Raw genomic sequence first — 27,644 nt, forward strand, 5'->3', positions numbered from 1 at the left:
ACATCCATATGCACTAAACAGACTTCCAAAACAAACTTACTTTAGAAACATTTTTAAAATATTTACATTTTTAAGATATCATTAAAAAGAAAGTTGGATATACTTTAATAATTTTGTGCATTAATCCTGCAAGATAACTACCCAAAGAAAGGAAGAAAAGATATTTCTCAGAGGACAACCAAGATACCAGTCCAGCAACAAGTGAACAACAGCAATGGAAGCCAGGTTGGATTTTTTTTTTTTAGAACCTTCTAGAGCAGGATTGTCAAACTGCCTGTATGGAGGACTTCAAACCAGTCTAGTTTTCAGGATACCCCTAATTGGGATTTATTAACCGCCTTTTCATGAAGAGATTCACCCAAAGCGGTTTACAATACATTGAATAGTAATCAAGTACTCAAGTATTTTCCCTATCTGACCTGGTAGGCTCACTATCTAACTATAGTACCTGGGGCAATGGAGGGTTAAGTGACTTGGCCAGAGTCACAAGGAGCAGGCTAGGATTGAGCATGCGACCTCAGGATGCTGAGGCAGCAGCTTTAACCACTAGGCTACTCCTCCACTCATTGGGCTTCTTTTACAAAGGTGTGCTAGCAGTTAAAGCGCATGCACTGGATTAGCGTGCGCTAGCCAAAAATTTACCGCCTGCTCAAAAGGAGGCAGTAACGGCTAGCACATGCGCTATTCCGCGCGTTAAGGGCCCTAGCTCGGCTTTGTAAAAGGAGCCCATTATGCATTAATTTGCATAATGCAGGCACTGTATGAAAATCTCATGCATATTCATTGTAACGACCTATAAACCATGACAACACTGTACGACTGCAATTTGACACCCCTGTTCTAGAGCTTTATTCATCTTTCATTGAGTATGTGTAAGATCACCCTCATCATTTTTGTAATATTCCCTTCAATCTTTATTCCTCATGGATTCATTTCTTTTCATCAAACTTTTGTTGCATGGGCTTCTTCAGCAGTGTCCTATTCCAGCTATTCCTGGCAATTACAGTCAGTAATGTACTTTTTCAGTGTTTTGAATTTATAATATGTAGACACCAGCACTATGTAAGAATACTTAAGGTATGAATGAAGATTATATCGAATAACCCACTCAGCTGAAAGAAGTTTTCTTTACAGCTTTGCCCACCTTCACTCAAAACAGTTTCAGAATTTACTATTCACTGGTCCTCAGCGGGCCACCACACACTCAAAAGCTTTCATTGCGTATGGCTTTACGCTCCCACTCGTCATAGGAGCCAGTTCGACTTTCTATTTATATTCAAATATCTTAATAATTAATAGATTTAAGGTACTTAGCTTCTAATATGCTATGCAGGGAGAGTTCGTTCTTAACGTTAAGAACGAACTCTCCCTGCATAGCATATTAGAAGCTAAGTACCTTAAATCTATTAATTATTAAGATATTTGAATATAAATAGAAAGTCGAACTGGCTCCTATGACGAGTGGGAGCGTAAAGCCATACGCAATGAAAGCTTTTGAGTGTGTGGTGGCCCGCTGAGGACCAGTGAATAGTAAATTCTGAAACTGTTTTGAGTGAAGGTGGGCAAAGCTGTAAAGAAAACTTCTTTCAGCTGAGTGGGTTATTGAATTTATAATATAACATATATTAAAAATTCAAAACACTGAAAAAGTTTATATATATTTTTTTCATGGAATATATACAACAGCCCCAGGCAATCCTTTTAGGCCCCAATGTACAATGCAGCATTTTTCAGTTTTTCTCAAAATTGTCAATGTATCCTAACCCTACTCTGAAGAGACTAATAATAATAATAATAATAATTTTATTCTTATATACCGCCATACCCGGAGAGTTCGAGGCGGTTTACATCAATTACAATAGTATCTGTGTTGACACGCAGATTTACAACAATTTATCAGATATAAACAATTTATCAGATATACACACTTTATCAGATAAAAACAAATGTTAAAGCAGATTTACAGCAGTTTATCAGATATAGACAATTTATCAGATGTAAGTAGTTTATCGGATATAAACAAGTGTTAACCAAACTTGACAGAGGATGACGGGCGGTGGGAAGATAGGGAAGAGGGAAGCAATTAAGGGGAGGAGAAGAGCGGGGGGAGGGCGTGGGGGCGAGTAGTAATGTAAGCGGGGGGGGGGGGGTTGTTAGGGGTGTACTTCAGTTCTATATCCATTCAGTATGCAGATACTGCCAACAAGGGTGCAATTAGCAAAAATGGGTTACCTTGGAAGAGGTAAATTATTTATTCACAGGTAAGTGAACTGAGATTGCTACCTTTTATTGCCCCCCACACAAACAACTGAATGCTTTTCAGATGACAATGACTTTGGATCATTAGCAATTTGAATCAGAAATGAACTAATGATCTGTAGATGAAAAAAGTACAATAACCTGTTTTGGTCCACAAATGCAACCAGTCCAACCCATGTATGAATATATAAGAAAAGGGAAATGGCAAAGAAGGAGCAGAAACTGAACTGTACCTTGGTAGATATTACTTAGAAAAAAACTCAAGCCAAACCATCACCACCAAGCAAATAAATTAACATTATGGACAAAAACTAACACTAAAATTTGATTTGCTCACTCATGATCTAGGATGTCTGGAACACTCTGTCCTTCAAACTGCTGCACTTCCAGAATTCTCTCAAAATCCTCCAGTCGCTGGTTGGCATTCTCCATGTGAGCTGGTAAATGGCAGTTCATGAAACACACCGTGTGGCCATAGACAGACATGCGAATAGTAACGCCACCTTTGTTTCCCTTATTTAATCAATTAAGATAAACACAGATTCGGGTTATTTACACTAAACCCCAATTTAGACTCTTCTGTGCACTTGCAGTAAAACTCATTGTAGAAAAATAAGAGACAATCCAGCCAGAGCTAATTAAGACTACTTTGGGATACATCCACACATCTAAAGTCTATGTATATGCATTGATTTAAAAACAGCACACACCCCCAGTCAAAATCTCCATGTCCCTTCCATCTTCCAACATAATCCTCCAAATTTCATGTCAATAGGATGCCAAATAGAAGAGCTATTAAAGGGCACAAAAACACATGGTGACTCCATAAGCCTTCTTTCTCTTCAGAAAATAGGCAAATAATCAAATATATTTGATAGAAAAATAATAATCATCCTTTAATGTGTACACTATCTGTCTTTTGCTCTTTCTTAATGTACATTTCCCAGTGCAAAGATTACAGTATTTGTCACTAATGCATATAGATCCCTATTCTTTTTACCCTGTCAGTGTACGCCAACTCCTTTGGACCGCTAGTGCAACTGAAACCAAACTCTACTGGAGCTTTCATTCAACCTTGCATTTATCCCATTCCCCCTGCCCATTTCAATAAGCTATGAAACCTACATGAAATCCCTCCCTTAATGTACTCTGAGTTTAGCCATTAGTCATTAGTTTAGTCATTAGTTGTTGCTTTTGAGAAACCTTACGCAACCTCTCCGGGAATTGTGAACAATGTCTCCACGGAATCACAGCTAGTCCAAAAAAAAAAAAAAAAAAAAAAAAAAGCAGAATTCTTGCTTAGTAGCACACAAAACTGCTACCGAACTACTAAACTAGTTCCTAAGTTCCTTTCTTTACCTGTAACTACTAACAAAAGAAAGATTAGGTTCTTACCTCAGTAATCTTTATTGTAGATGTGTCTAGTGGTCCTGAAAACTAGAATCTTGTATCTGAACCAGCAAGTTGCATGCAGAAAACTGTTAATCATATTTTCCACCTCCACCTCCTTCCCAGGGAGGTGCTCCTGCCCCCTCAGCTGGTACAAAAGCAACCAAGTAGCACTGTAATAAAATACATAACAGGAAGGAGGAAAACAGAAAAAATCTGCGACACTACAATTTTGTTCTGCTCTGTAACAAACACAGAAAATAACACTATAACATCCAAACTTGTGCAACTAGCACCAATTATAAAAACTGACGGAAGAAAAGGGCCACGGCCCATCTAGTCTGCCCACACTAATGATCCACCCCTACCTTCCTCTATGAAGAGAACCCACATGCCAATCCCATTTTGTCTTAAAATCTGGCACGCTGCTGGCCTCAATTACCTGTAGCGGAAGATTGTTCCAGCGATCAACCACCCTTTTGGTGAAGAAATATTTTCTGGTATCTCCATGAAATTTCCCACCGCTGAGTTTCAATGGATGTCCTCTTGTTGCCGTGGGACCCTTGAGAAAGAAGATATCTTCCTCCACTTCGATATGGCCCGTGACATATTTGAATCTCTATCATGTCTCCCCTCTCTCTGTGTTCCTCGAGTGAGTATAGCTGCAGTTTATCCAGCCGTTCCTCATACAGGAGATCCCTGAGTCCCAAGACCATCCGGATGGCCATACGCTGAACCGACTCAACTCTCAGCGCATCTTTGTGGTAATGTGGCCTCCAGAATTGTACACAGTATTCCAGATGTGATCTCACCTTGGATCATAGCTACTCACATGACTTGCTGACAAGCAGAGATTGAAACTAGACTGTATGATCATGATGAATTACCTATGCATCGTCTTTCTTTTTTTCCCCTCTCAGTTCCTCTGAGACATAAAAACTCATCAAATCCAGATTGATCCTAAGGCTGGCAAGCCCGTACACAGGGCGGGGCTTCAGGACCACTAGACACTTCTACAAGAAAGAAGATTACCAAGGAAGAACCTAATCTTTCTTTCTAGTGCAATGTGGTCTAGTGGTCCTGAACACTAGGGATGTACCAAAGCAGTCCCCAGAGTTTAGGGTGGGCCCACTGTGCCAGCCTTTAAGACAGAGGCCCCGAAAAGTGACATCTACCCCAGCTGGTATGTCCACCCTATAGAGCCTGGATGACTGGGCCATGCATTGAAAAAGTAAATTGGACAGATATGATGGACCTTACAGTTCTTATGTGCCATCATTCTTTATATTTCTGTATCCATACCTGGCAACCTTTTGAGTTGTCATCGCAAGATTCAATGTGGATTATAAGGTATAGGAGGTCAACTTTCACTCTTCTGCTCCCTTGTCCACTACTACCTTTTACATAATATTTTCACCCTTCCTCTCTAACATACGCATTCTCATCCGATCTCCTCTCTCCCTCATCTGATCTCCCCCTTCCCAGGTTGTAGCTGTTCTACGAATCGCCTCAGGCAAGACAGCCCTAGTCTCCACCCAAGAGGCAGCAATTCCTCTAGTAGAGTGTGCTTTCAATGCAATCGTTGGTTGTTTATCACAGCCCACATATGTGGAGAAAATGGCCATCTTAATCTATCTGGAAAACGAGGCCGAGACTACCTTCAGTAAGAAAGATGGAACTGTGCGTAAGGAAAGTTCTGCTTCCGTGAACCTAAGGAACGGCTCCCTACAGAAAAGAGTTTGTAACTCGGAAACCCGTCTCACCAATGTAATCACCACCAGGAACACAATCTTGACTGTAAGACAAAAGAGGGAAGCCTCCTTTAAGGGCTCATACAGAGCAGTACTGAGACCTAGCAACATAATACGAAGGTTCCAGAAAGAGAAAGGGGAACACAATGGGAGGAAGCAACCGCAGAGCCCCTTTAATGAACCGTGTGACAACTGGTTAAGAGACCAAGGAGTCTCTCTCCTCTCAAGCTTGAAAACAGGAAAGACCTTCTACCTGCACTTTCAGAGAACCTACTGTCAGCCCCTTCTGAAGTTCCAACTGCAAAAAGTCCAGGACTATTGAAATCAGAGCTTTACATTCTTCACCATACACCAGTGTTGAAAGGACTTCCAGGCCTTAGCAAAGGCTGCCACTGTGGACAGCTCCTTAGCTCTAAGCAATGTTGTAATGACTATGTACGAATAACCCTTGCTTGTCGGGGCCTCCCGCTCAAGAGTCATGCCGTAAGCCCAAAATATTCCAGATTCTCAATAGGAACCAGTCCTCAAGTGAGACTTGGACCGGAAGTCTGAGGCCTTTACCCCTCTGGAGATGAACTAGGTCCACATACCATGGTCTGTGAGGCCAAGCGGGCGCCACTAGCCGGAATGGATCGCAATCCTGTGAATGACTCAACCGAGCATGGGCCACAAAGGAAACACATGCAAGAGCCACAGTTGGACTAACACATCCAACTCCTCACTTCAGAGCTTGGATCTTTGGCTGTAAAAACGAGGCATCAAAATTCACCATCTGTGGCAGTCCCCACCACCGAACTATGGTGTCGAACTCTTGTTGAGACAGAGACCAATCCCTCGGGCTGAGAGTCTGCTGACTAAGAAAGTCGGCCTCCACATTTTCCACTCCAGTCATGTATGTGGCTGAGAGATCCTGCAAGTGAGCTTCTGCCCACCAGAAGCCTGCTTAGAGTAGCTTTAGAGATAGCATCTCCTGCCCACTGCCTGATCCAGAGCATCCATCGGGCAGAAAGAGCCTAGGTTGAGACCTTGATCACAGCTCTGATATCATCATACAGAGCATCTGCAATATAACTCAACCCAGAGAGGAGCATTTGGGGATCTTCCCTATCTACCAGGTCAGATGCCCGAGACAGGCGAGTGTGACAAGCATGAGCTACAAAGGAAGATGCAGCTGTCCCCTTAATGCCTAGGGCCGAAACTTCAAATCAACGTTTGAGGAGCAAGTCCACTTTGTGGTCCTGAGGATCCTTTAACATCACCCTTCTTTCATTAGAAAGGGAGGTTCGTTTAGTGACCTGCACCACCAGTGAATCTACTTTCAGCTGAACAAACAGCTGCAAGAAATCTGGTGCCATCAGATACAGCTTAGCCATAGTTTTAGCCATGCGAAGGGATCCCTTTGGCAACTCCCAGTGGTCAATGACCAGCTTAGTGTGTCTGGATGTGAGGAGAAATATGCGGTTGGAGCCACAGAACTGCTCATAACTGAGCATTGAGAAGAAGCTTGCGGGACTTCCAGCTTTAACTTTTGCAGTGAGGTGGAAATAATGCTTGAAAGTGCAGAGGCCCTGAACAACTGGCATACTGTGGTGCCTTCCCCATGATCCAGTGTTGCCACCACCTCTTGACCACTGTCCTCTTGCATGGAAGCAGACTCTGCCAGGGAAACTTCATCCTGGAATAGAACCTCCTGGTCAAAGTCTGCATCCTTGTCTGGTTGCGGCACCTGTCAAGGAGATCAGATGTAGAGGACCCTCGGCAGCTCAAATAAGCATCCCACATCAGGCTCACAAAATCCAGTGTGAAGTCTGGTACTGGGGATTTCTTCAACCCTGGCAGGGACCTCCCTCCGGTCCTCCTGGGCTCCACATCTGCCATGCAACTGTGCATGGCCAATACAGATTTGGAGGGTCCTGGAAGGGGTCTCTTCCCCTGGGGATGCACCTCATGTGGATCCTCAACCCTGGAGGACATGGAGGAGGCTGAGCCCGAGGCTTCCACCCCTCCCCGTGCACTCTGTCGCACGCATGACATGGACGCTCCTCGGCCAGCCATCCAGTGCAAACCTAACATGATATAGGGGTAAAAAGGCCTGCAGAGTCCATCCTAGTCAATTTTGAGCAAAACTGAAGGGTTTTGAGGCAGGAGGAGGCAAAAGAAAAAAAGATGGTTTAAAATCCAAGATGGCTGCCACCAGAAAAAAATCACACCAAAAAAGGCCCATGGAAACTTCCCTGAAGGAAAAAAGTCACAGGGAAAGGGATTTTGGAGGTGGGGAACCTCAGAAATCCTCAAATTCAACTTTTAAGGACAACCCCCTCTCCCCATATGCTTCAATAGTCTTACTCAATGTCCATGTGGTGCCTGCCTGTTTCAGAATAGATTTTCAGCTGGAATCAAAGGGAGAAGAAACCTGCCTCACAGATTCACTGGATGAACCTCGTCTTCTGGCTGCCAGTTGGACTGAACCTCAACCACTGGAAAACCATGAAAGGGGAGGAGGATCACACAGCCGGCCCACTGTTAGTCCTGGCCAAGCCAGGAAGGATCCCACACAGCCTGCACTCAGGATGGCCCTGAGCTATAAAATATACTTGCAGAATGGTTAGCTAGGTGATCCCACTAACAGCAGAATTCCACTGTATGAGTCTGCGTCTTCTCCTAGGCAGATGTCCCAAGCCTCCAAAGAACACTGATCAAAAATACCCCAAAATAATAAAACCACAGAGCAAATCAAAAACATGTCTGAGAAACTTGCTTGCAGAAAACTGAGGGGGCAGGAGCAGCTCCCTGGGAAGGAGGTGGGGTTGGAAAGCATGACTGACAGTTTTCTGCAAGCAACTTGTGGTTCAAATACAAGATCCTAGCATTCAGGATCACTAGACATTGCACTAGAACTCTGCTTATAAATAACTTTTGTACAATCTTTGCAAAGTAAATATACATATACAGTACACACATGATACTAGGGCACCTCAAAGAAAACCTTCAATATGAATTCATTACCCAATATCCGTAGAGCCCAGTACGGGTATAATTAGTACAAATATCTTGTATAAAGGGAATATGCAAGTGCTTTACAAAAACCAAGAGCATAAGACCCTGCATCCGGATGGAGACAACCTGAAAGAGATCACAGAGATAATGTTCAGAAGAGACTATAAGCAATTTCCCCAACACATGTTTGTGTTTAATAAAAACCTGATATATTGTCAAATCTAGAGCACAGGTCTAGTGGTTTACATAAAAAGTATAAAATTAGGAAGAATGCCAGTCTAAATAGAACAGATTACCCATGCATGCATTACTTTCTGAGACTGCTTAAAATTAATACTGGTATCCAGGAGTATTGTATATAGACATTCTGGTGTACTGCGCATTTGCTTATACTAAGTTTTTATATTTTTAAAACTTTTATAATTTCTTTTGTAATTCACCTAGAAAGTTTAGATGGGTTGAATGTATTTTTAAATAATGTCAGCTCAGAGACATAGGCATAGGAAATAAATGTAAATTTCTCAAGCTCTAACCAACCAAGCATGCGTTGTACTTCCGAGAACAGAGGCAAAGAATATGCATATCTATCTACAAAAGAAGGAGAAAAACAGTTCAGAATAATGTAAATTTATTTGCACTGCAGGATTGCAAATTTACCTTAACATAACCAAGAGGAGAAAGAACATCCATGAAGAAGAGACTCCAAGGATCATCAAAGACAAATTCAGACAGAAGGTTTATCATCTTGCAGTTCACCTCCTGTAAACTGAATACAAAACTCTTAAGGAGAAAAAAAATGCCACAGTATGGATTGCTTACTAATAATGGAAATTATCTGTGGTCAGCAAGATAAATCAGCCACCATCCCTTTCAGCACAAAGCAGACTGCAGCTCGATGACTGAGAGAACAGGGTTCTCATTAAATCAGCTAGGCTTTTCTAAGCTCTGTGAAAGTTACTCCATACCTGATACCACTGGTTTCTCCTTCTTTCATCACCATTTTGTCATGTCTCACCTTGCACTCTCATTCTCCCCTTTCCTAACCCAGTCTTGCTTCACTATTTCTTATTTTTCTCACACATGACATCCTCCCCCAATTGCCTTTCCCAGTTCTCAATCTCCTACTTTCTGTCTTTCAGCCCCTTTCCAACTCCCTAAATTCTTCATTTCAATCTTCTTCTTATTCTCTTTCACCTCATTTCCTTCTTTTCTAGTTATTATTCTTCCCTGCTAGCTCCTTCTCCTGCTCAACCAAACTTCTTCCTCTCAGTCTCTCACCTCCTTTCAAGTACTCCAGCTTAATTATCTGTATTTCTCTTTCCAAGCCAAAATTCCATTTCAGTGTCTTCAGGCCATGATTATGGCATAGGCAAATCAGGCATGTGGCTAAAGCCCAAATATTTAGGAGCAGCCTTCTCAGATATGCAAATTCAGTGCTCCCTGGTAAGTCCACTGCTGGCAGCAAGAAGAGTGGGGTGACCAGAGTCACCACTGGCTGCAAAGATCTGCCTTTTCTCTTCACCCACTGAGCACTGACCTTCCAGCCACAAAGAAGAAATCAGCAAGCAGTGCTTCTTACCTGCTGCTTCCTCCTCTGATGGGTTTCATTTGCAGTCTGACCATGCAGGACCACATCTGTGGAAGTTTTTAAATGCATTCATATTACAATGGAGAGGCCAACATGCTTGTGCCCAAGGTCCAACAAAGAATTAATCCTTCACTGGCTGACTCACAATGCACTCTCCCTACCAAAATACTAGACAGACAAGTTAAGAGTATACATGTTTACTGTCCCACAGATGCCCTCCTATACCTCCTCTGTGTTATGGTACTAGGTCCTTAAACTGGATGCGCACCCACAGGGAGAGCAGCAGACACCTGTGAGAACAGTGTACACTTTCTCTCTATACCTTTTCCCAGTGGCAACATGCTCCTCTTCTGCTAATCTGAGGACTGTGCTGGATACAAGCAATTGCTTTCACATCTACTGTGCCTCTAGCTTGCGCAGGTTGCAAACTGTTGAATGCCATTTTGCTTGATAGTCACTTGAAACCTACATGCTGACTATGGCTCTAAACTATATGAAATCTTGATATGATGTTAAGCCACTAAATGTCCAAGACAAAAAGAAACTGTGGAACTGATGTTCTCAGATGACAAAATTTATTAAAACAAATTTAAAAGTTTTAAAAAATAATCAATAGCTAAAAGAACAAATAGCTGAAAAATGCACACGTAATCCAAAGTATACATACACATATGTGGATTTTACCAATAAACCACAGGATGTCAATTTCTTATTGCCAGGCCCAGATTAACACTATACTGTGCTCTAACATACATATATGAGCTCCCACAATAAGCACCTATTTATTTTTTTCTCATACCCCTGCCTCCTTACCTGCTCAGATCTTTGCTCATGGCATTCTTACCACATTTCATCTCTCCAGAAGCTGCACAGGAAAAGTGAATGACTTTGTTCTGGGTGTGGTGGCAGCAGCAGGTTAAGAGGAAGCATTGTCTGTGCAAACATATTGTTCCAGTGGAGGGGTCTAGTGGTTAGAGTAGAGGACTGAGAATTAGGAAAGTTGGGCAAGTCGTTTTCATCCTCCATTGCCTTTGGTAGAAACCAGAGAGAATGCAATGATGGACTATCTCAAAGTATGAAATTAAGGGACACAAAGTTATCAACATTGGCTACTGTACTGTGACTCCACCCGCCCTTAAACTGAAGAATCAGTATGCAGCCCTGGAAGTGGAAGACATGAGAGTATCCCAGGAAGAAGAAGGACCAAAGCTTGAAATCCCAAAAATTACTGGATCTGTGACCACTAGGAGGCATAAGGCAGTGGTGTTTGGCTATTCCCTTCTGAGAGGTACAGAAGTGTCCATCTGCAAACCAGACATGATAATAATAATAATAATAACTATTTTTCTATACCACCATAGTCAAACTGACTTCTAGGCGGTTCACATAGAAAGAAGGCTGGACAATCAGCGAATTACAAAATGCAAGAAGAAGGAAGTTGCATCATGAATTGGAGAAGCATGGGGAAAGAATACATGAGAGAAGAAAGATACATAATACATTGGGGTTATAAGGGGGAAAAAAAAATATCTAGAAAAGTTAAGAGAGGCTGGTCAAGTAGTCAGGAAAGCAAAGATCCAATTGGAAGAAAAAATAGCCGACAAGATAAACAGAAAGACAAGACATTTTTTTAGATATATCAGTGATAGGAAGAAGTGCAAAAGTGGCATTGTGATACTCAAAGGTGAAGGGGAAAAATATATAGAAGCAGATAAAGAAAAGGCTGAATTGCTTAACAAATATTTCTGTTCTGTTTTCATGACTGAAACACCGAAAGCAGAACCGCAGAAACAAACACGAATAGGTATGGGGGAGTGTTAGACCCTGATCAATTTTCAAAGGGTTGTGTTTGTAGGGAGCTAGCTAAAATAAAGGTAGACAAAGCAATAGCACCAGATGGTGTACATCCTAGGGTATGAAGGAACTTAGGGAAGTTCTGGTAGCTCCGCTGACTGACCTTTTCAACGAGACTCTAGAATCAGGAGTGGTACCGGAGGACTGGAGAAGGGCGGATGTGGTCCCTTTCCACAAAAGTAGAAGTAAGGAAGAAGTAGGGAATTACAGGCCGGTAAGTCTGACTTCTGTGGTAAGCAAATTAATGGAAACACTTTTAAAACAGAGAATGGTCAAGTTTTTGGAATTCTATTACAGGATTACAGGACCGGAGGCAACATGGATTCACTAGATGTAGGCCATGTCAGACAAATTTGATCAATTTCTTTGACTGGGTTATCAAAGAATTGGATAGAGGGAGTGGGTTAGATGTAGTGCATTTAGATTTTAGTAAACCCTTTGACAGTGTTTCACACAAGTGTCTAATAAACAAATTGAGTGCCCTCGAGATGGGCCCCAAAGTGACAGGCTTGGTCAGGAACTGGTTGAGTGGAAAGCGACAGAGTAGTGGTCAATGGAAATCGCTCTGAGAAAAGGAATGCTACTAGTGGTGTGCCTCAAGGTTCTGTTCGTGGGCCTGTTCTTTTTAAATATTGCTGAAGGGCTGTCGGGTAACATTTGCCTCTTTGCGGATGATACCAAAATCTGCAATAGAGTAGACACCCAGGATGGTGTGAATAACATGAAAAAAGAATGGTCTGAAATTTGGCAGCTAAAATTAAACGCTAAGAAATGCAAGGTCATGCATTGGGGCTGCAAAAATCCGAGGGAACGGTACAGTTTATGGGGTGAAGAACTTATGTACACAATAGAAAAGCGGGACTTGAGTGTGATTGTACGTGATGATCTTAAGGTGGCCAAACAGGTTGAAAACTAGAAGGATGCTAGGGTGCATAGGGAGAGGTATGGCCAGTAGGAAAAAGGAGGTGTTGATGCCCCTGTATAAGACTCTGGTGAGACCTCATTTAGAATATTGTATGCAATTCTGGAAACTGAACCTTCAAAAAGATATAAAAAGGATGGAGTCGGTCCAGAGAAAGGCTACTAAAATGGTGCATGGTCTTCATCATAAGGAGTATGGGGACAGACTTAAAGATCTCAATATGTATACTTTGGAAGAAAGGCGGGAGAGGGGAGATATGATAGCGATGTTTAAGTACTTTGTGGCATAAATTTGCATGAGTCAAGTCTCTTTCATTTGAAAGGAAGCTCTGAATTGAGGGCATAGGAATAATCTAAGGAATTACTTTTTTACAGAAAGGGTGTTAAATCCGTGGAACAGAAGATGTGGTGGAGACAAAGACTGTCTGAATTCAAGAAAGCCTGAGATAGGCACGTGGGATCTCTTAGAGGAAGAGATAATGGTTACTGTGGATGGGCAGACTGGATGGGCCATTTGGCTTTTATCTGCCATCATGTTTCTATATTAAGACGTTTTATTTTGCCACAGGTCCCATTTTATGCAATGAGACCTACCTAGAGTTTACAGCAACATATTTTTAATGGTAGTCCAATATTGATAACTACGCCCCTTAGTATGCATATACAGTAGATGTATTTGCAGCCATGTGACTTCTCCAGACTACATTTTAAAAGGAAAACTGTCTATATGATACTGGCCCTACCAGACAAAGACAAACATATGCACATTTTCTTGCTCTCCATATATACACACACTTTTGAGGTTGTGCTGTTCCTTATGTGCTCACTTGGTAAGTCCCCCCCCCAAAAAAACCCATCATTAGCTCGATCCATTACTCTGTGAAGTTCTTCCAGTTGCAGATAGCTGTTTCCTGACCTTGAAGCAAACCCCATTCTTCCCTCCATAATTACCCTCTTCTTGGCTCTCTCTCCCCCCCCCCCACTAGGACACTCATTGGCTCTCTTCAAGATCAGTCAGCATTCTCTTGTCTCAACCAGCTCATGCATAAGTTTAATTTGTATAACCCTTGTAATTACAACAGCCTAACAATACAAATTGCATCACTACCTTTCTATAGGCCGGGGCAGTATTAATCTTTTGGTGGGGATTGTGTTGTAGATGAAGGGTTACTTAGAGATTATATCCCCCGAGGCAGTCCAAATGTGCAAAGCAAGGTGGCCTTTTGGATTTATTTTTTCTGCCAGTTTTATTTCCGAGTTTAAGAGGTTTACCTACTTCACACTGTCATCTATAAAAATGCTACAACTATTGCTGCAATAAGATGTAATATTTTTAAAGATAAGTGTCATCCAATTATTTCTTGAATTTAGAAAATATTATTGATGGTATTCTGCAAAGAAAAACTCCATTGTCTCTGCAAAACTTAGGACCAGTGATGGCGATTTCTTTCTCCCTGAGACTCAATGGCTGACTGTGTGATTGTGATTTTTTTTTGGCCACAATCTAACAAACCCCCCACACATATACTCACTCTTCTTTCTCCTTATAGCTGACTTACCAGGGCCACTGAATTTGCAAATAGGAGCCACTGAATTTGCAAATCTGAAAGGGTCCATCTTAAACATTTAGGCCTAGGCAAGTGCCAGTTTATCTATGCTTTAATCCTGCCCTGCTATTAGCTTTATCCTTTCCAGTGTCTGCTGCTAGTTATACTGGAAGAAGGCAGGGCAGCCTCACTCACGGAGGAGGATTATAGAACTATAAATAGAGGTTTTAAACTCTCAAAAATCTTGGGGATAAAAAATGCAAAGAGGCTGATGCTTAAGGTCCAAAGGACAGCAAGCAAGGTAGCCTAACAGAAGTCAAGGTGAAATCTCAGCTGTTTTTATTAAAACCAGTACACCTAATGTTACTACATTTCACCATTCCTGGCTGCATCAGGGGTTGCGGATACTGCCAAGATAGTAGAACAAGAAGAGGAACATCTGTATTTTTGTGAATGCACACAGTAGCAAAACTCCAATGGTTAAAGTTTCTACTATCTAAAAAATAATTTGGTTGTTTGACTCTTTGTGGTTACTAGAGGCTGCAGCAGCTGTTTTCAACCATGAGCTGCAAGGGGTTTGCTCCAGCCCCCATAGACCACTAAGCCAGTTAAGGTAGGCTCTAAGAGGCTTACTAAACTTGGGGGAAGGGGAGCACCTGTGGATGCTGGCCAACATTTAGGGCTCCTTTTACGAAGCCGTGTTAGCGGTTTAACGCGCGTAATAGTGCTTGCTAAACTGCCGGCCGCGCTAGATGCTAACGCCAGCATTGAGCTGGCATTAGTTCTAGCCGCATAGCGCGGGTTTATCGCGCACTAAAAAGCTGCATGCGCTAAAACCACTACTGCGGCTTTGTAAAAGGAGCCCTTGTATAGCCAACCAGGAAAAGTTAGGGCTGGTCCCACCCACCTGCCTGGTTAGCTATGTGGACACTGGCATTGCATATTGCTGGCATCCACATAACTTCTGGCTCCTCTCCAACTCTGCTCCCTGCAACGCCTCTCTCATGCCCACTGGAGAGAGGCTGGTTAGTGCCAATATTCAGCACCACTGCACAATTAAGTGCCGCTGAGTATCATGGACATTAGCATCTCCTACTTCCTTAAATTGCTTTGACTATCAGGCCCATAATACAAGCAGAAAAAGCATGTGGAGCATGGCTCATGAAAGTCTTTCCATTCCTTCATGTCTATGGGATATGGATGTATATATAGCTCTTTGCTTCTGTGTGCATCTTTGACTGAGAGGAAAGAGAGACAGACATAGGGGAAGCCACTAATTGCCCTGGGATTGGTAGCAAGAAATGTTGCTACTAGTTGCATTGCTGCCAGGTACTTGTGACCTGGATTGGCCACTGTTGGAATCAGGATCCTGGGTTAGATGGACCACTGCTCCTATGTTCTTATGAGCTCTTTGGTCAAGGGGGTGAGGGTGTGGAAGAAAAGCTTTACATTTGTGGTATTTGAGAGGGTGGGTGCTCTTTTTCACTGTAAGCTTTTATGCTGCAGAAGCTAGGTCTGCTTCTCCCATTAAACTTAAATAGGCCATTTTGGGGGAAACTTATTTTTCTGGTAAATTACAGTCCAATCTAGCCAATTTTCAAATTCCATGTCTTCACTGCTTTCCCCTCTTGCCAAATTTCATCCTATTCCATTAAATTTTTGCAGAGTTATTTTTCTCCCCATTTTGACCTCTTATTGCGTATTCTTTCCAACTTCTGTAGGACTGAAAAGAATAATAACCCCCCTCAAAAAAAATACACACACATGTTCCTTTATAATAGAAATAATCCCCTCTAAATCCGACTAGTTCAAACAAGACAGTTTCTTTCCAGGTGAAGAATTGTAGATCATTTAAGAAACGGCTGAAAGCATGTTTTTTTTTCCCTTTGGCCTATGGTAAACAGATCTGAGTGGGATCTAAGATAATCTTATTATATGTCTCCAGTACTTAGGTGCCAATATAGTTGTATATTTTTGTGCATACTTGTTAATACGAAGGGAATTTTGAAATAGTGCCCCTGGATATTTAAGATTCCATATCACCTGATCAGGTCTTTTATTGGAAAATATTTACACTATCCATTGATTTATTTATTGGTATTTATTAACCTTTTAGAGATTCCTCTAAGGTGGATTCAAGTGCCCATTAGGGCCCTATATAAAGAGTTAAAATCTGTAGAAATATAAATAGGACTAGGTGGCAGAGCATCTATTTTGATATTAAATTATATTTTTGTATATTAAACTTTGACATTTTCTATATTTGTATGTGAGAAATTAATGTTATACAGGATGAAAATGTATACACATTGGATTATATTATTCTAATTAGGAGATTTTATAGGGTACTGAATGTTAAGGCTTTCTTTGAATAGGAATTTTAGGATTTTTAAAAATTTTAGTGAGTATTAGTGTTTTCTCTTGAGGGGAGGGTCTTTCAGAGATGGTTGATATAACTTTTGATTTATATTTTAGACTTTTATAGTTTTTGATGGTTTAATTGCTTGTTGTATATGGTATCAAGTTGTTTTAAAATGTATGCATTTTATAAATATAATGAATGAAATATCACATACACCTACCCAATGACATACATATCCATGGGCATGTCAAGTTGCAATAAATGGTCAGCATCTTGAGGAGGAAAAGCTGTCCCCACATTCCATGTCACCAGGTGTAGTCTAAAAAGAGAAAATTTGGACAAATTAGAAGCTGGGATGCATGCCCTCACTGCATGAATTGCCTCATGTTGAAACTCAAATCTTGCAAGTAATTCTAAACTAAAGGATCCGTAGTGTATCTAGTATCCAAGATTAAACTGGTTTATGATCATTTGACCATCTCTTTTTAAATAATTCCTAGCATTCTTGTTTGCTGTCACACATTGGGCAGAAGGTTTCAGCGTATTGCCTACAATGACACCCAGATCTTTTCTTGGGCACTGACCCCCAAGGTGGACCCTAGCATCTGATAACCATGATTTGGATTATTCTCCACAATGTGCATCACTTTGCATTTGTCCACATTAAGGGGTCCTTTTATCAAGCTGCAGTAGGGGTTTAACGCGCGTAATATTGCACGTTAAACCGCCTGCTGCGCTAGCCGCTAACGCCTGCATTGAGCAGACGTTAGGTTTTTTTTTGCCAGCCGCGGGGGTTAGCGCGTGATGAAATGTCCGACACGCTAAGCCCGCTAGCGCGGCTTGATAAAAAGACCCCTAAATTTCGTCTGCCATTTGGATGCCCAGTCTTCCAATTTCCTAAGGTCTGCCTGCAATTTTTCACAGTCTGCATGCTTTTAACAACTCTGAACAATTTAGGGCTCCTTTTATGAAGGTGTGCTAGGGGCTTAATGCGCGGAATAGGTTTGGGAGGGGAGGGAAAAGAAGGGTTTAAATTTTAACAACAATTATTATACATGTTAGGTAATACAGATATTTTAGGTATTATTGTTCATAAATACAGAATAATATATTGTATTTACAGTGATACATGAAAGGAATTCAAGTGTATGTTTTATGTGATCTTTTAAAATTTCTATGTTACACTTGTTGATATATGAAAATGAATAAAAAAAATTTAAAACTAAAAACTGATTAGATTAATAGAAATGATTGTACATATATGAAATAGAAGGGATGGGAGGGAGGGTTTAAATTTTACTAAATTAAATTGATTATGATAGAAAATCAAGTGATATTGTATAAGTTCAAATGTTAATTTCTAACGCACTTGTTGTAAGTTGTAAAAAATGAATAAAGATTTTAAAAAAAAAAAAAAGGAGCCCTTAGTGTCATCTACAGATTTAATTACCTCACTCGTAGTTCCAATTTCCATAACATTTATAAATAATACTGGTCATCAAGCAATTTGCTACTGGAGTTCCGTCACTTAACAAGGGCCACATGCTGACTCTAAGGGCTCTTTTTACTAAGCTGCGATAGCGATTTTAGCGCACGCATTTTAGCGTGCGCTACACGGCTAGAACTAATGCCAGGTCAATGCTGGCGTTAGCGTCTAGCGTGTGCGGCAATTCAGCGCGTGCTAAAACTGCTATCGCAGCTTTGTAAAAGGAGCACTAAATCTATAAACAATTTTCGTCTATCACATCCTATTTTTAAGTTATGCATCAGATTGTGTTTATATCATTTTCATCAACGCTACCAAGAAACGTCGGTATTTTACTGTTTCTGTAACACAATATTGCATTTTAGGACAGCTCATCGATCACATATAATAATTATATCTTAGACAAAAAAAATTTTTATTACTTGTGAATTTTTATATTTTGTTTAAGATATTATAATAATTATATCTTAGACAAAACCAAAGAAAATATAAAAATTCACAGGTAGAAAAAGCTGTATAAACTTTCAAATTACTGGTATATGTGATCAATGAGCTGTCCTAAAATGCAATATTGTGTTACAGAAACAATAAAATACCAGCGCTTCACGGTAGCGTTATTGATGAAAATGATATAAACACAAACTGAAGCATAACTTAAAAATAGGATGTGATAGATGAAAACTATTTTCAGATTTAGAGTCCGCATATGACCCTTGTTAAGGTACAGGTCACAGAACTCCAGTAGCAAAATGCTTGTTGACCTCTACTTTTTCCCACCCAATCTTGGTGATGTCAGCGATGAGCATGGGGAAAGATTTCATCAAAATAACAAGGTGATGGAAAGCAGATATCAGGGAAAGTTCAATCTCAGTATGATGGGAGACTATTGTTGGTTCTTGCAAAGAGAGACAAATAAATGTACAGTACAAGCCTAAAAGCAAGTGTCTCAAACATTTCTGATATGCTTACATCACTTTTGTGTGAGTTAAGAGACGTAAATATATGCAGTAACATGTCTCCTTATTGTCTTCATGTTTGTTTTCAGAGTAAACTCCTTAACACAAGTTTGGTGGGACTCACAATATTGTGCCGATATGGCAAACTGTCTAAAAAAAAAAAAAAATCAGTAACGTGTATCTCAGAAACCTGACGTGCTAGCTGAATTTCAATTGCAGATCTAAAATCAGCGTCATTAAATTAACAAAGAACACTTTTTAAGTTCTCAGTAGCAAAGAAAAACTTTTTTTTGTTGACCAGTGTAAGTTAAATAGCTCCGATCCCAGTACAGATCCCTGAGGCACTCCACCATTTACCCTCCTCCATTAAGAAAAATGGCCATTTATCCCTACCCTCTGTTTTCTATCTGATAACCATTTTCTAATCCACAACTGAACATTGCCTCCTGTCCCATGACTCTCTAAATTTTCTCAGGAGCTAATCATGAGGAACTTTATCAAAAGCTTTCTGAAAGATCAACGTCAGTTACAAGCCTAACAGGAAATGCTCAGAATAAGCAGGAGTAAAAATCACGGTGTCATCACTGCAATACATTTTGTCTCCTCCCACTAGAAGCAGGTCTTGTCAGACAAACCTGATCAATTTCTTTGACTGGGTAACCAGTCTGATTGTGTTTCCTGGTCCAATAAATAACTTTGCCAGAAAACAAACTCTAAAAGCTGTATTTGGTCTACTTGCATTTTTCAAATCCTAGCTCAAGGCAAATTGTATTTAGGTGCACAAGTTGAAAGTAAACTAGATCTTGTATACTACCTTGGTCATGTACTAGGTTTTAGCAGTATTAAATCTGCTTTTCTGCTCCATGCACAATTAATGCAAGATTAAGAACTAGGCCAGAATCAACTGCTTAATAAATAAAGGCCTTTTTTTTCTTAACAAAAGAGCTGATCTTGGATTTATACAAGTCATGAGTTACACTATTTCAGAGATGGAGTATAGGCAATAGCAAATGTTTCACTTTAGTAAAATGCCTGATATCATACATATCTTCATGCAGACAAGAAATTGGGCTCAAATGTAATCAGCAAAGCAGATAGATAACTGAGAAACAAGATGACTGATTTCTAAAGCTTGATTTGCAAAAACAGCTGTATGGATATGTGGAGGGAAAATAATTACCATATTTTTCACTCCATAAGATGCACTTTTCCCCCCCCCCAAAAGTGGGTAGAAATAAGGGTGTGTCTTATGGAGCAAATATACAACCCCCCCCCCCCCCCGTTACCTTTAAATTGTGCTGGTTACCTGCCTCCTCATTATGTTAGGGCCAGCAGCACACAAACACGCTCCTGCATGGGCCCACACCACTTCCTGAATGGCTGCCATCAGTTCTCGCAAGTCCTGCAAAAAACTGACGGCAGCCATTCAGGAAATGGCACGGGCCCATGCAGGAGCGCGCATGGTTTTATATAACGGCTAAAGTGGAGAGCGGCCGCACAATACTTAAAGTCCTAGATTTCAAACGTACGGACTTTAATGAAATGGGAGAGTGCCTGAAGAAAGAGCTGTTAGGATGGGAGGACATAAGAGAAGTGGAAAGACAGTGGTCTAAGCTGAAAGGAGCGATAAAAATGGCTACGGACATTTATGTGAAGAAAATCAATAAAAACAAGAGAAAAAGGAAGCCGATATTGTTCTCCAAACTAGTGGTGGAAAAAATAAAGGCGAAAGAGTTGGTGTTCGTGAAATATAAAAAAAACCCAAGAAGAAGAGTGCAGAAAGGATTACAGGGTGAAACTGAAAGAAGCCAAGAGAGAGATACGTCTGGCGAAAGCACAGGCGGAAGAACAAATGGCTAAAAATGTAAAAAAGGGAGACAAAAATTTTTCCAGATATATTAGTGAAAGGAGGAAGATGAAAAACGGAATTGCTAAACTAAAAGATGCTGGGAACCGATATGTGGAGAGTGATGAGATAAAAGCAAATGTGCTAAACAAATACTTCTGTTCTGTGTTCACAGAAGAAAATCCTGGAGAAGGACCGCGATTGTCTGGCAAAGTTACACGAGAAAATGGAGTAGATTCTGCGCCGTTCACGGAGGAGGGTGTTTATGAGCAACTTGAAAAACTGAAGGTGGACAAAGCGATGGGACCAGACGGGATCCATCCCAGGATACTAAGGGAACTCAGAGAGGTTCTGGCGAGTCCTATTAAAGACTTGTTCAACAAATCTCTGGAGACGGGAGTGATTCCTGGGGATTGGAGGAGAGCGGATGTGGTCCCTATTCATAAAAGTGGTCACAGGGATGAAGCAGGAAACTACAGGCCGGTGAGCCTCACTTCAGTTGTTGGAAAAATAATGGAAGTGTTGCTGAAAGAAAGGATAGTGTATTTCCTTGAATCTAATGGGTTACAGGATCCGAGGCAACATGGCTTTACAAAAGGTAAATCGTGCCAAACGAACCTGATTGAATTTTTTGATTGGGTGACCAGAGAGCTGGATCGAGAACATATGCTAGATGTAATTTACTTGGATTTCAGCAAAGCCTTTGATACAGTTCCTCATAGGAGGCTGTTGAACAAACTTGAAGGGCTGAAGTTAGGACCCAAAGTGGTGAACTGGGTCAGAAACTGGCTGTCGGACAGACGCCAGAGGGTGGTGGTTAATGGAAGTCGCTCGAAGGAAGGAAAGGTGACTAGTGGAGTCCCTCAGGGTTCGGTGCTGGGGCCAATCCTGTTTAATATGTATGTGAGTGACATTGCTGAAGGGTTAGAAGGAAAAGTGTGCCTTTTTGCAGATGATACCAAGATTTGTAACAGAGTAGACACCGAAGAGGGAGTGGAAAATATGAAAAAGGATCTGCAAAAGTTAGAGGAGTGGTCTAATGCCTGGCAACTAAAATTCAATGCAAAGAAATGCAGAGTAATGCATTTGGGGATTAATAATAGGAAGGAACCGTATATGCTGGGAGGAGAGAAGCTGATATGCACGGACGGGGAGAGTGATAGTGGCCGAAAACCTAAAGGCAAAAAAACAGTGTGACAAGGCAGTGGCTGCTGCCAGAAGGATGCTGGGCTGTATAAAGAGAGGCGTAGCCAGTAGAATGAAGAAGGTGTTGATGCCCCTGTACAGGTCATTGGTAAGGCCCCACTTGGAGTATTGTGTTCAGTTTTGGAGACCGTATCTGGCGAAGGACGTAAGAAGACTTGAGGCAGTCCAGAGGAGGGCGACGAAAATGATAGGAGGCTTGCGCCAGAAGACGTATGAGGAGAGACTGGAAGCCCTGAATATGTATACCCTAGAGGAAAGGAGAGACAGAACATAAGAACATAAGCAGTGCCTCCGCCGGGTCAGACCACAGGTCCATCCCGCCCAGCAGTCCGCTCCCGCGGCGGCCCAAACAGGTCACGACCTGTCTGAATAACCAGAAGGGGCCCCCTTGCCACCTTGGTTTCCCATTTAAGTCCTATCTTCCCATCGAAGTCCTAACCCTCCGGTCTTGCACATTCACGACTTTGTTGGGTTTCCATACTTATTACCTGGTTAGCTTTCTATACTTGTATTACATCCCAGCACCTCTCTCAGTATCCCACAATCCCTTTATCCCTCAGGAATCCGTCCAATCCCTGTTTGAATCCCTGTACCGTACTCTGCCTGATCACTTCCTCCGGTAGCGCATTCCAAGTGTCCACGACCCTTTGGGTGAAAAAAAACTTCCTTGCATTTGTTTTGAACCTATCTCCCTTCAGTTTCTCCGAATGCCCCCTCGTACCTGTTGTCCCCTTCAATCTGAAGAATCTGTCCCTATCCACCCTCTCTATGCCCCTCATGATCTTGAAGGTCTCTATCATATCTCCCCTGAGCCTCCTCTTTTCCAGAGAGAAGAGCCCCAGCCTGTCCAACCTCTCGGCATATGGGCAGTGTTCCAGCCCTTTTACCAGTTTCGTTGCTCTCCTTTGGACTCTCTCAAGTACCGCCATGTCCTTCTTGAGGTGTGGCGACCAATACTGAACGCAGTATTCCAGATGTGGACGCACCATCGCTCGATACAATGGCATGATGACTTCCCGCGTCCTGGTTGTTATGCCCCTCTTTATGATGCCCAGCATCCTGTTGGCTTTTTTCGAGGCTGCTGCGCACTGCGCAGATGGCTTCAGTGATGCATCCACAAGCACACTGAAGCCATCTGCACAGTGCGCAGCAGCCTCGAAAAAAGCCAACAGGATGCTGGGCATCATAAAGAGGGGCATAACAACCAGGACGAGATATAATTCAGACGTTCAAATATTTGAAGGGTATTAACATAGAACAAAATCTTTTCCAGAGAAAGGAAAATGGTAAAACCAGAGGATATAATTTGAGGTTGAGGGGTGGTAGATTCAGAGGCAATGTTAGGAAGTTCTACTTTACGGAAAGGGTGGTGGATGCCTGGAATGCGCTCCTGAGAGAGGTGGTGGAGAGTAAAACTGTGACTGAGTTCAAAGAAGCATGGGATGAACACAGAGGATCTAGAATCAGAAAATAATATTAAAAATTGAACTAAGGCCAGTACTGAGCAGACTTGCACGGTCTGTGGCTGTATATGGCCATTTGGTGGAGGATGGGCTGGGGAGGGCTTCAATGGCTGGGAGGGTGTAGATAGGCTGGAGTAGGTTTTAACGGAGATTTCAGCAGTTGGAACCCAAGCACAGTACCAGGTAAAGCTTTGGATTCTTAACCAGAAATAGCTAAGAAGAAAAAATTTAAATTGAATCAGGTTGGGCAGACTGGATGGACCATTCGGATCTTTATCTGCCGTCATCTACTATGTTACTATGTTATGTTTGTGTACCGCTGGCCCCGACATAATGAGGAGGCTGCTATCCAGCGACCATCACAATCAAGAAGTGGCACACAATCAGGAAGTAGCCAAGACTGGCCCACAGCACACAATCAGGAAGTAGCCAGGACTGGCCCACAGCGCCCCACGATCTGCGCATTGGGGAGGGAGAGAGGCAGCGCTTGATCTGGAGGAGATGACGCCTGACTTGGGACTGGTTTCTGAGGGAGGATCCAGATTGTAGGAAACTGTGTCAGACTCTGGCTCTAATCCAGCTCGAGGGGGGGGGAGAGACCGTGCCTGGCTTGCAATTGGTGCTGGTTCAGATCCGATCTGGGGGGAGACTGTGCTTGAATCCTGGGACTGGTTCTGACTTGGGCTCCTGCAGCTCCTTCCTTCCCTCTTTCAACCTTTACAGCTAATGATCAGTCAGTAGCAGCCCCTGCCTTGCTCCTTCCCCTTCCCCCACCCAGGAGCTCGGCATTCCGTCAAATATTCCAGTAAGACAAGCTCTTTCGTATATTTTTACTAAATAGACCTCAGTATCCTTTGTAAGGTCCAACATCATGTATATTTTAAATAGATTGCAGTTAACAAAATGATGTAGAAGGGAGGTGGGGGGGGACAGGGTGCAGAGCCTAGCAAAGAATGTGGGGTTGGGTGCAAAGCCTGGCAGGGAATGAGAGGGGCTGGGTGAAGAGCTTGGTATATATTAGTATACAATTTGGTTCAGAATGTTTTTTTCCTTGTTTTATTACTCTAAATCTAAGGTGCGTCTTATGGTCAGCAAAAAAATACAGTACATTATCTTTATTATTTATTTTGTTGAGTTTTGTCTCATTTTTGCTTATATTAAATATTATATAAATAAAAGTTATTACTCCTTGCCAAATAACTTGCTCCAAGCATTAAATCATTCTATGGAGTACTGTTAGTGACCAGAAAGACAGAAATATCTAAATAAATAAATAAATGTAGCTATCTTTTCAGATACTGAAGAAAGCTCTTATTAAGCTAGTAGGTTATGAAAACATTTCTGTCTAATTTCCTCAAGTAGCTCTAAGCAGAGGAAGGCAGCAGCAGGAATAATTTATTGTAAAAAACATTTCCTTTGGTCAGCGCTTCAACTTTAATTAGAAGATCTAGAAAACATTTTCCATGTACTAACACTTAACTGAGAGATATTTCTCTGATAATGGAAGATTAGGTTTATACCTTTGATAATCTTCTGTTAGACCCTGTAGGATTCCATATGCTAAGGAGCTCATAATAATAATTTTTAAAAAACGTCCAAAAACCAGCCTAAGTTGGTACTTGGATGATCAAAAACACAGGCCATCCAAGTTCTGATAATCAAAACTTGTTTTAAACATATCTAAAATCAGCTTAGGCCTTTTCATTGCCTCTGTGCGCCCAGAACGAAAAGGAGTGTTTTGGAGGAGTGGATAGGGCGGGATGTGGGTAGACCTAGACTTAGTCATCCGGCAGCCATAACCAAAAAGGTTTGACAGGTTGCTAGACGGAACTTATACATTTTGACTTAGACAAAGTCAAAACAGGTATAACTTCTGGTTCGGGCCACTGAGCTGATCGCTGCTCTCGTGATCAGCTCAGCGGCAAAGGCAACCCGTCCCCCTGCACCTGTAACAATCATGGGAAGAGAGATACCCAATCTCTCCTGCCGCCACCTGCAGCGACCCCCCCAACACACTGCAGCAGGAGAGATGCCCAATCTCTCCTGCCAGAAACCCTCCAAACCGGCGTGTTCTTCACCAGCAGGAGAGATGCCCAATCTCTCCTATTGGACATCCCTCTCTGAACCACTCTTCACGGGCAGGAGGGATGCCCAATCTCTCCTGCTGGACATCCCTCCCCAATGTGCTTTTCACAGGCAGGAGGGTCAACTCCTACAGAAAGTTTAATGTTTAAAACAATCTTAGGTTGGTCCATGTGCCTAAGGCCTCTCCGCCAATCAGGCCCTAGGCTCTCCCTGGTGCATTCCACAATGCACCGGGAAGGAGCAGGCCCGAAATTCAGATGAAGGTGAGCTACCGGCCGAGAGGACCCGTCCATCTTGTCCTTCAAAAAAGGTTAGCGGGGGTTCAGGTGGTGTTAAGGGGGTCCTGGGGGGTTGGGGGGGTCCAGGGGGTGGCCTGGGTGGTCCGGCAGGGGGGTGAGGAGTGTCCAGCAGGAGGGACAGGACATCCCTCTTGCCCGTGAGTGGGAAGCAGCATTCAAACGTAGGCAGGCAGCGATTCACTAAAAAAAATGAGGGACACCGAATGGGCTGACCAATCAAAAATAAGTGACTGCTGAGGACCAGTCGCTCAGGTCCTTTCCAATTGCCCTGTCTTCTGCCGCCCTGCTCTCTGCCTCGACTCTCCTGCTCTTCCCCACAGTGCAAGCCCATGGTTTTAACCCGCGGGTTTAAAGTGGGTTAAAACCACGGGTTCGAAAGTGAAGTTTTAAAGGGGAAAAAAAAAGCAAAACAATGGAAGATGGTCTGTGCATGCTTCAGGATCGCTCACTAGCGAACTGTGTGGTCTGAGGGGGGCGTTCCTCCGATCGCCCCCATTTAAATACTGATCCTTTGTGGATCAGTCGGCCTGCCACGGATCGGCCACGATCAGCAGATTAATGAATCTAGCCCAAAATCTGCAAATACCCTCCCTCTGACAGATGTACTCCTAAAGACATGCATATAGTCTTGTCAGCATGGATGGGAAATAGTGGACAGAACAGATGGATCAATTATAGCTTATTATTATTATTTATACTGTGTTACTGTCAAAGTGGGTTTCATCTATAATGTAGGCATTCAAGCTAGGATTCACTAGCTAACCTATATTAAACTAGTTTTAATGGTGATAAAAATCTTACCTGAGCTTCTTTAAACTTGGATCCAGGCTGCTCGCACAAAATAACTGAGAGAGATTTCCTGGATCCATTTTCCTACTTTGAACCTGTTAATAAGAAAATTATAAAGAAGGAATATATATCTAGCAGCAGCATTCTGTCCATCAACAAATGAGCATTGTAATTACCATATTAGACCTGTAGAACAGCCAGACAGCCGATTTAGGGCAGGCCCAAGACTAAAGTGGGTAGGCCAAAAATTTTCATCTCTCCCCCCCCATCTAAAGCAAACTCAAAATTTAATTTCTGTGCCCCACCTCCCCAAAATAAATAAAATACCTGTACTGGTAGAGATCCCTAAGCCCCACCAGCCAAAGACCTCTTCTCCACTGAAAGGCTGCCAGCCTCCATGCAGGTATGCTCAGTTTTACGCAGGGGTCAAACTGAGCATGTGTGCAAGGCGGGGAAGGGTCTGTGGCTAACTGCAGCAGCCACCCAACATGTAAGCTCTTTCAGCAGGGAAATTCCCACCAGCCACACTAAGGGAGATGACATTTTGGATGGGCCTGAGCCCAAATTGGGTGGGTTCTGGCCTATCCATGGCTACGCCAATAGTTTACTCATAACTTAAATATGGAGAAATAAAGGTCAAACAACTGACACATTAACAAGTTGGACTAATGATATTTTGTACTTCTAGTATTACTAATCTAGGTCAAGATAGTTTATAATATTTTCTTCTAAGATAAGTCCTTGCTCTAGAATGTTTACAATTTAAGTTAGAGGCTGACCAAATTTCAGTTTCGATTATGGTGCTGAAACGCCTTTTTCTACCAGGTTTCGGTTTCAGCCACATAT

General features: G+C 42.1%; 1 protein-coding gene across 1 annotated transcript in view; it reads right to left on the reverse strand.

Moving 5' to 3' along the window:
• The window catches only part of INPP5K (inositol polyphosphate-5-phosphatase K), a 68,795-nt gene that overhangs the window by 39,516 nt on the left and 1,635 nt on the right, over positions 1-27,644 (reverse strand). Inside the window, exons 2-6 of the mRNA XM_033921920.1 lie at positions 26,811-26,893; positions 16,889-16,987; positions 9,054-9,162; positions 8,406-8,522; positions 2,597-2,772 (exon numbers count right to left, since the gene is read on the reverse strand). Coding sequence (XP_033777811.1) covers positions 2,597-2,772; positions 8,406-8,522; positions 9,054-9,162; positions 16,889-16,987; positions 26,811-26,893 — 584 coding nt within the window. The remainder of the gene's footprint in view (positions 1-2,596; positions 2,773-8,405; positions 8,523-9,053; positions 9,163-16,888; positions 16,988-26,810; positions 26,894-27,644) is intronic.

Source organism: Geotrypetes seraphini, chromosome 15, assembly GCF_902459505.1.
Source record: "Geotrypetes seraphini chromosome 15, aGeoSer1.1, whole genome shotgun sequence".
Classification (NCBI taxonomy): domain Eukaryota; kingdom Metazoa; phylum Chordata; class Amphibia; order Gymnophiona; family Dermophiidae; genus Geotrypetes; species Geotrypetes seraphini.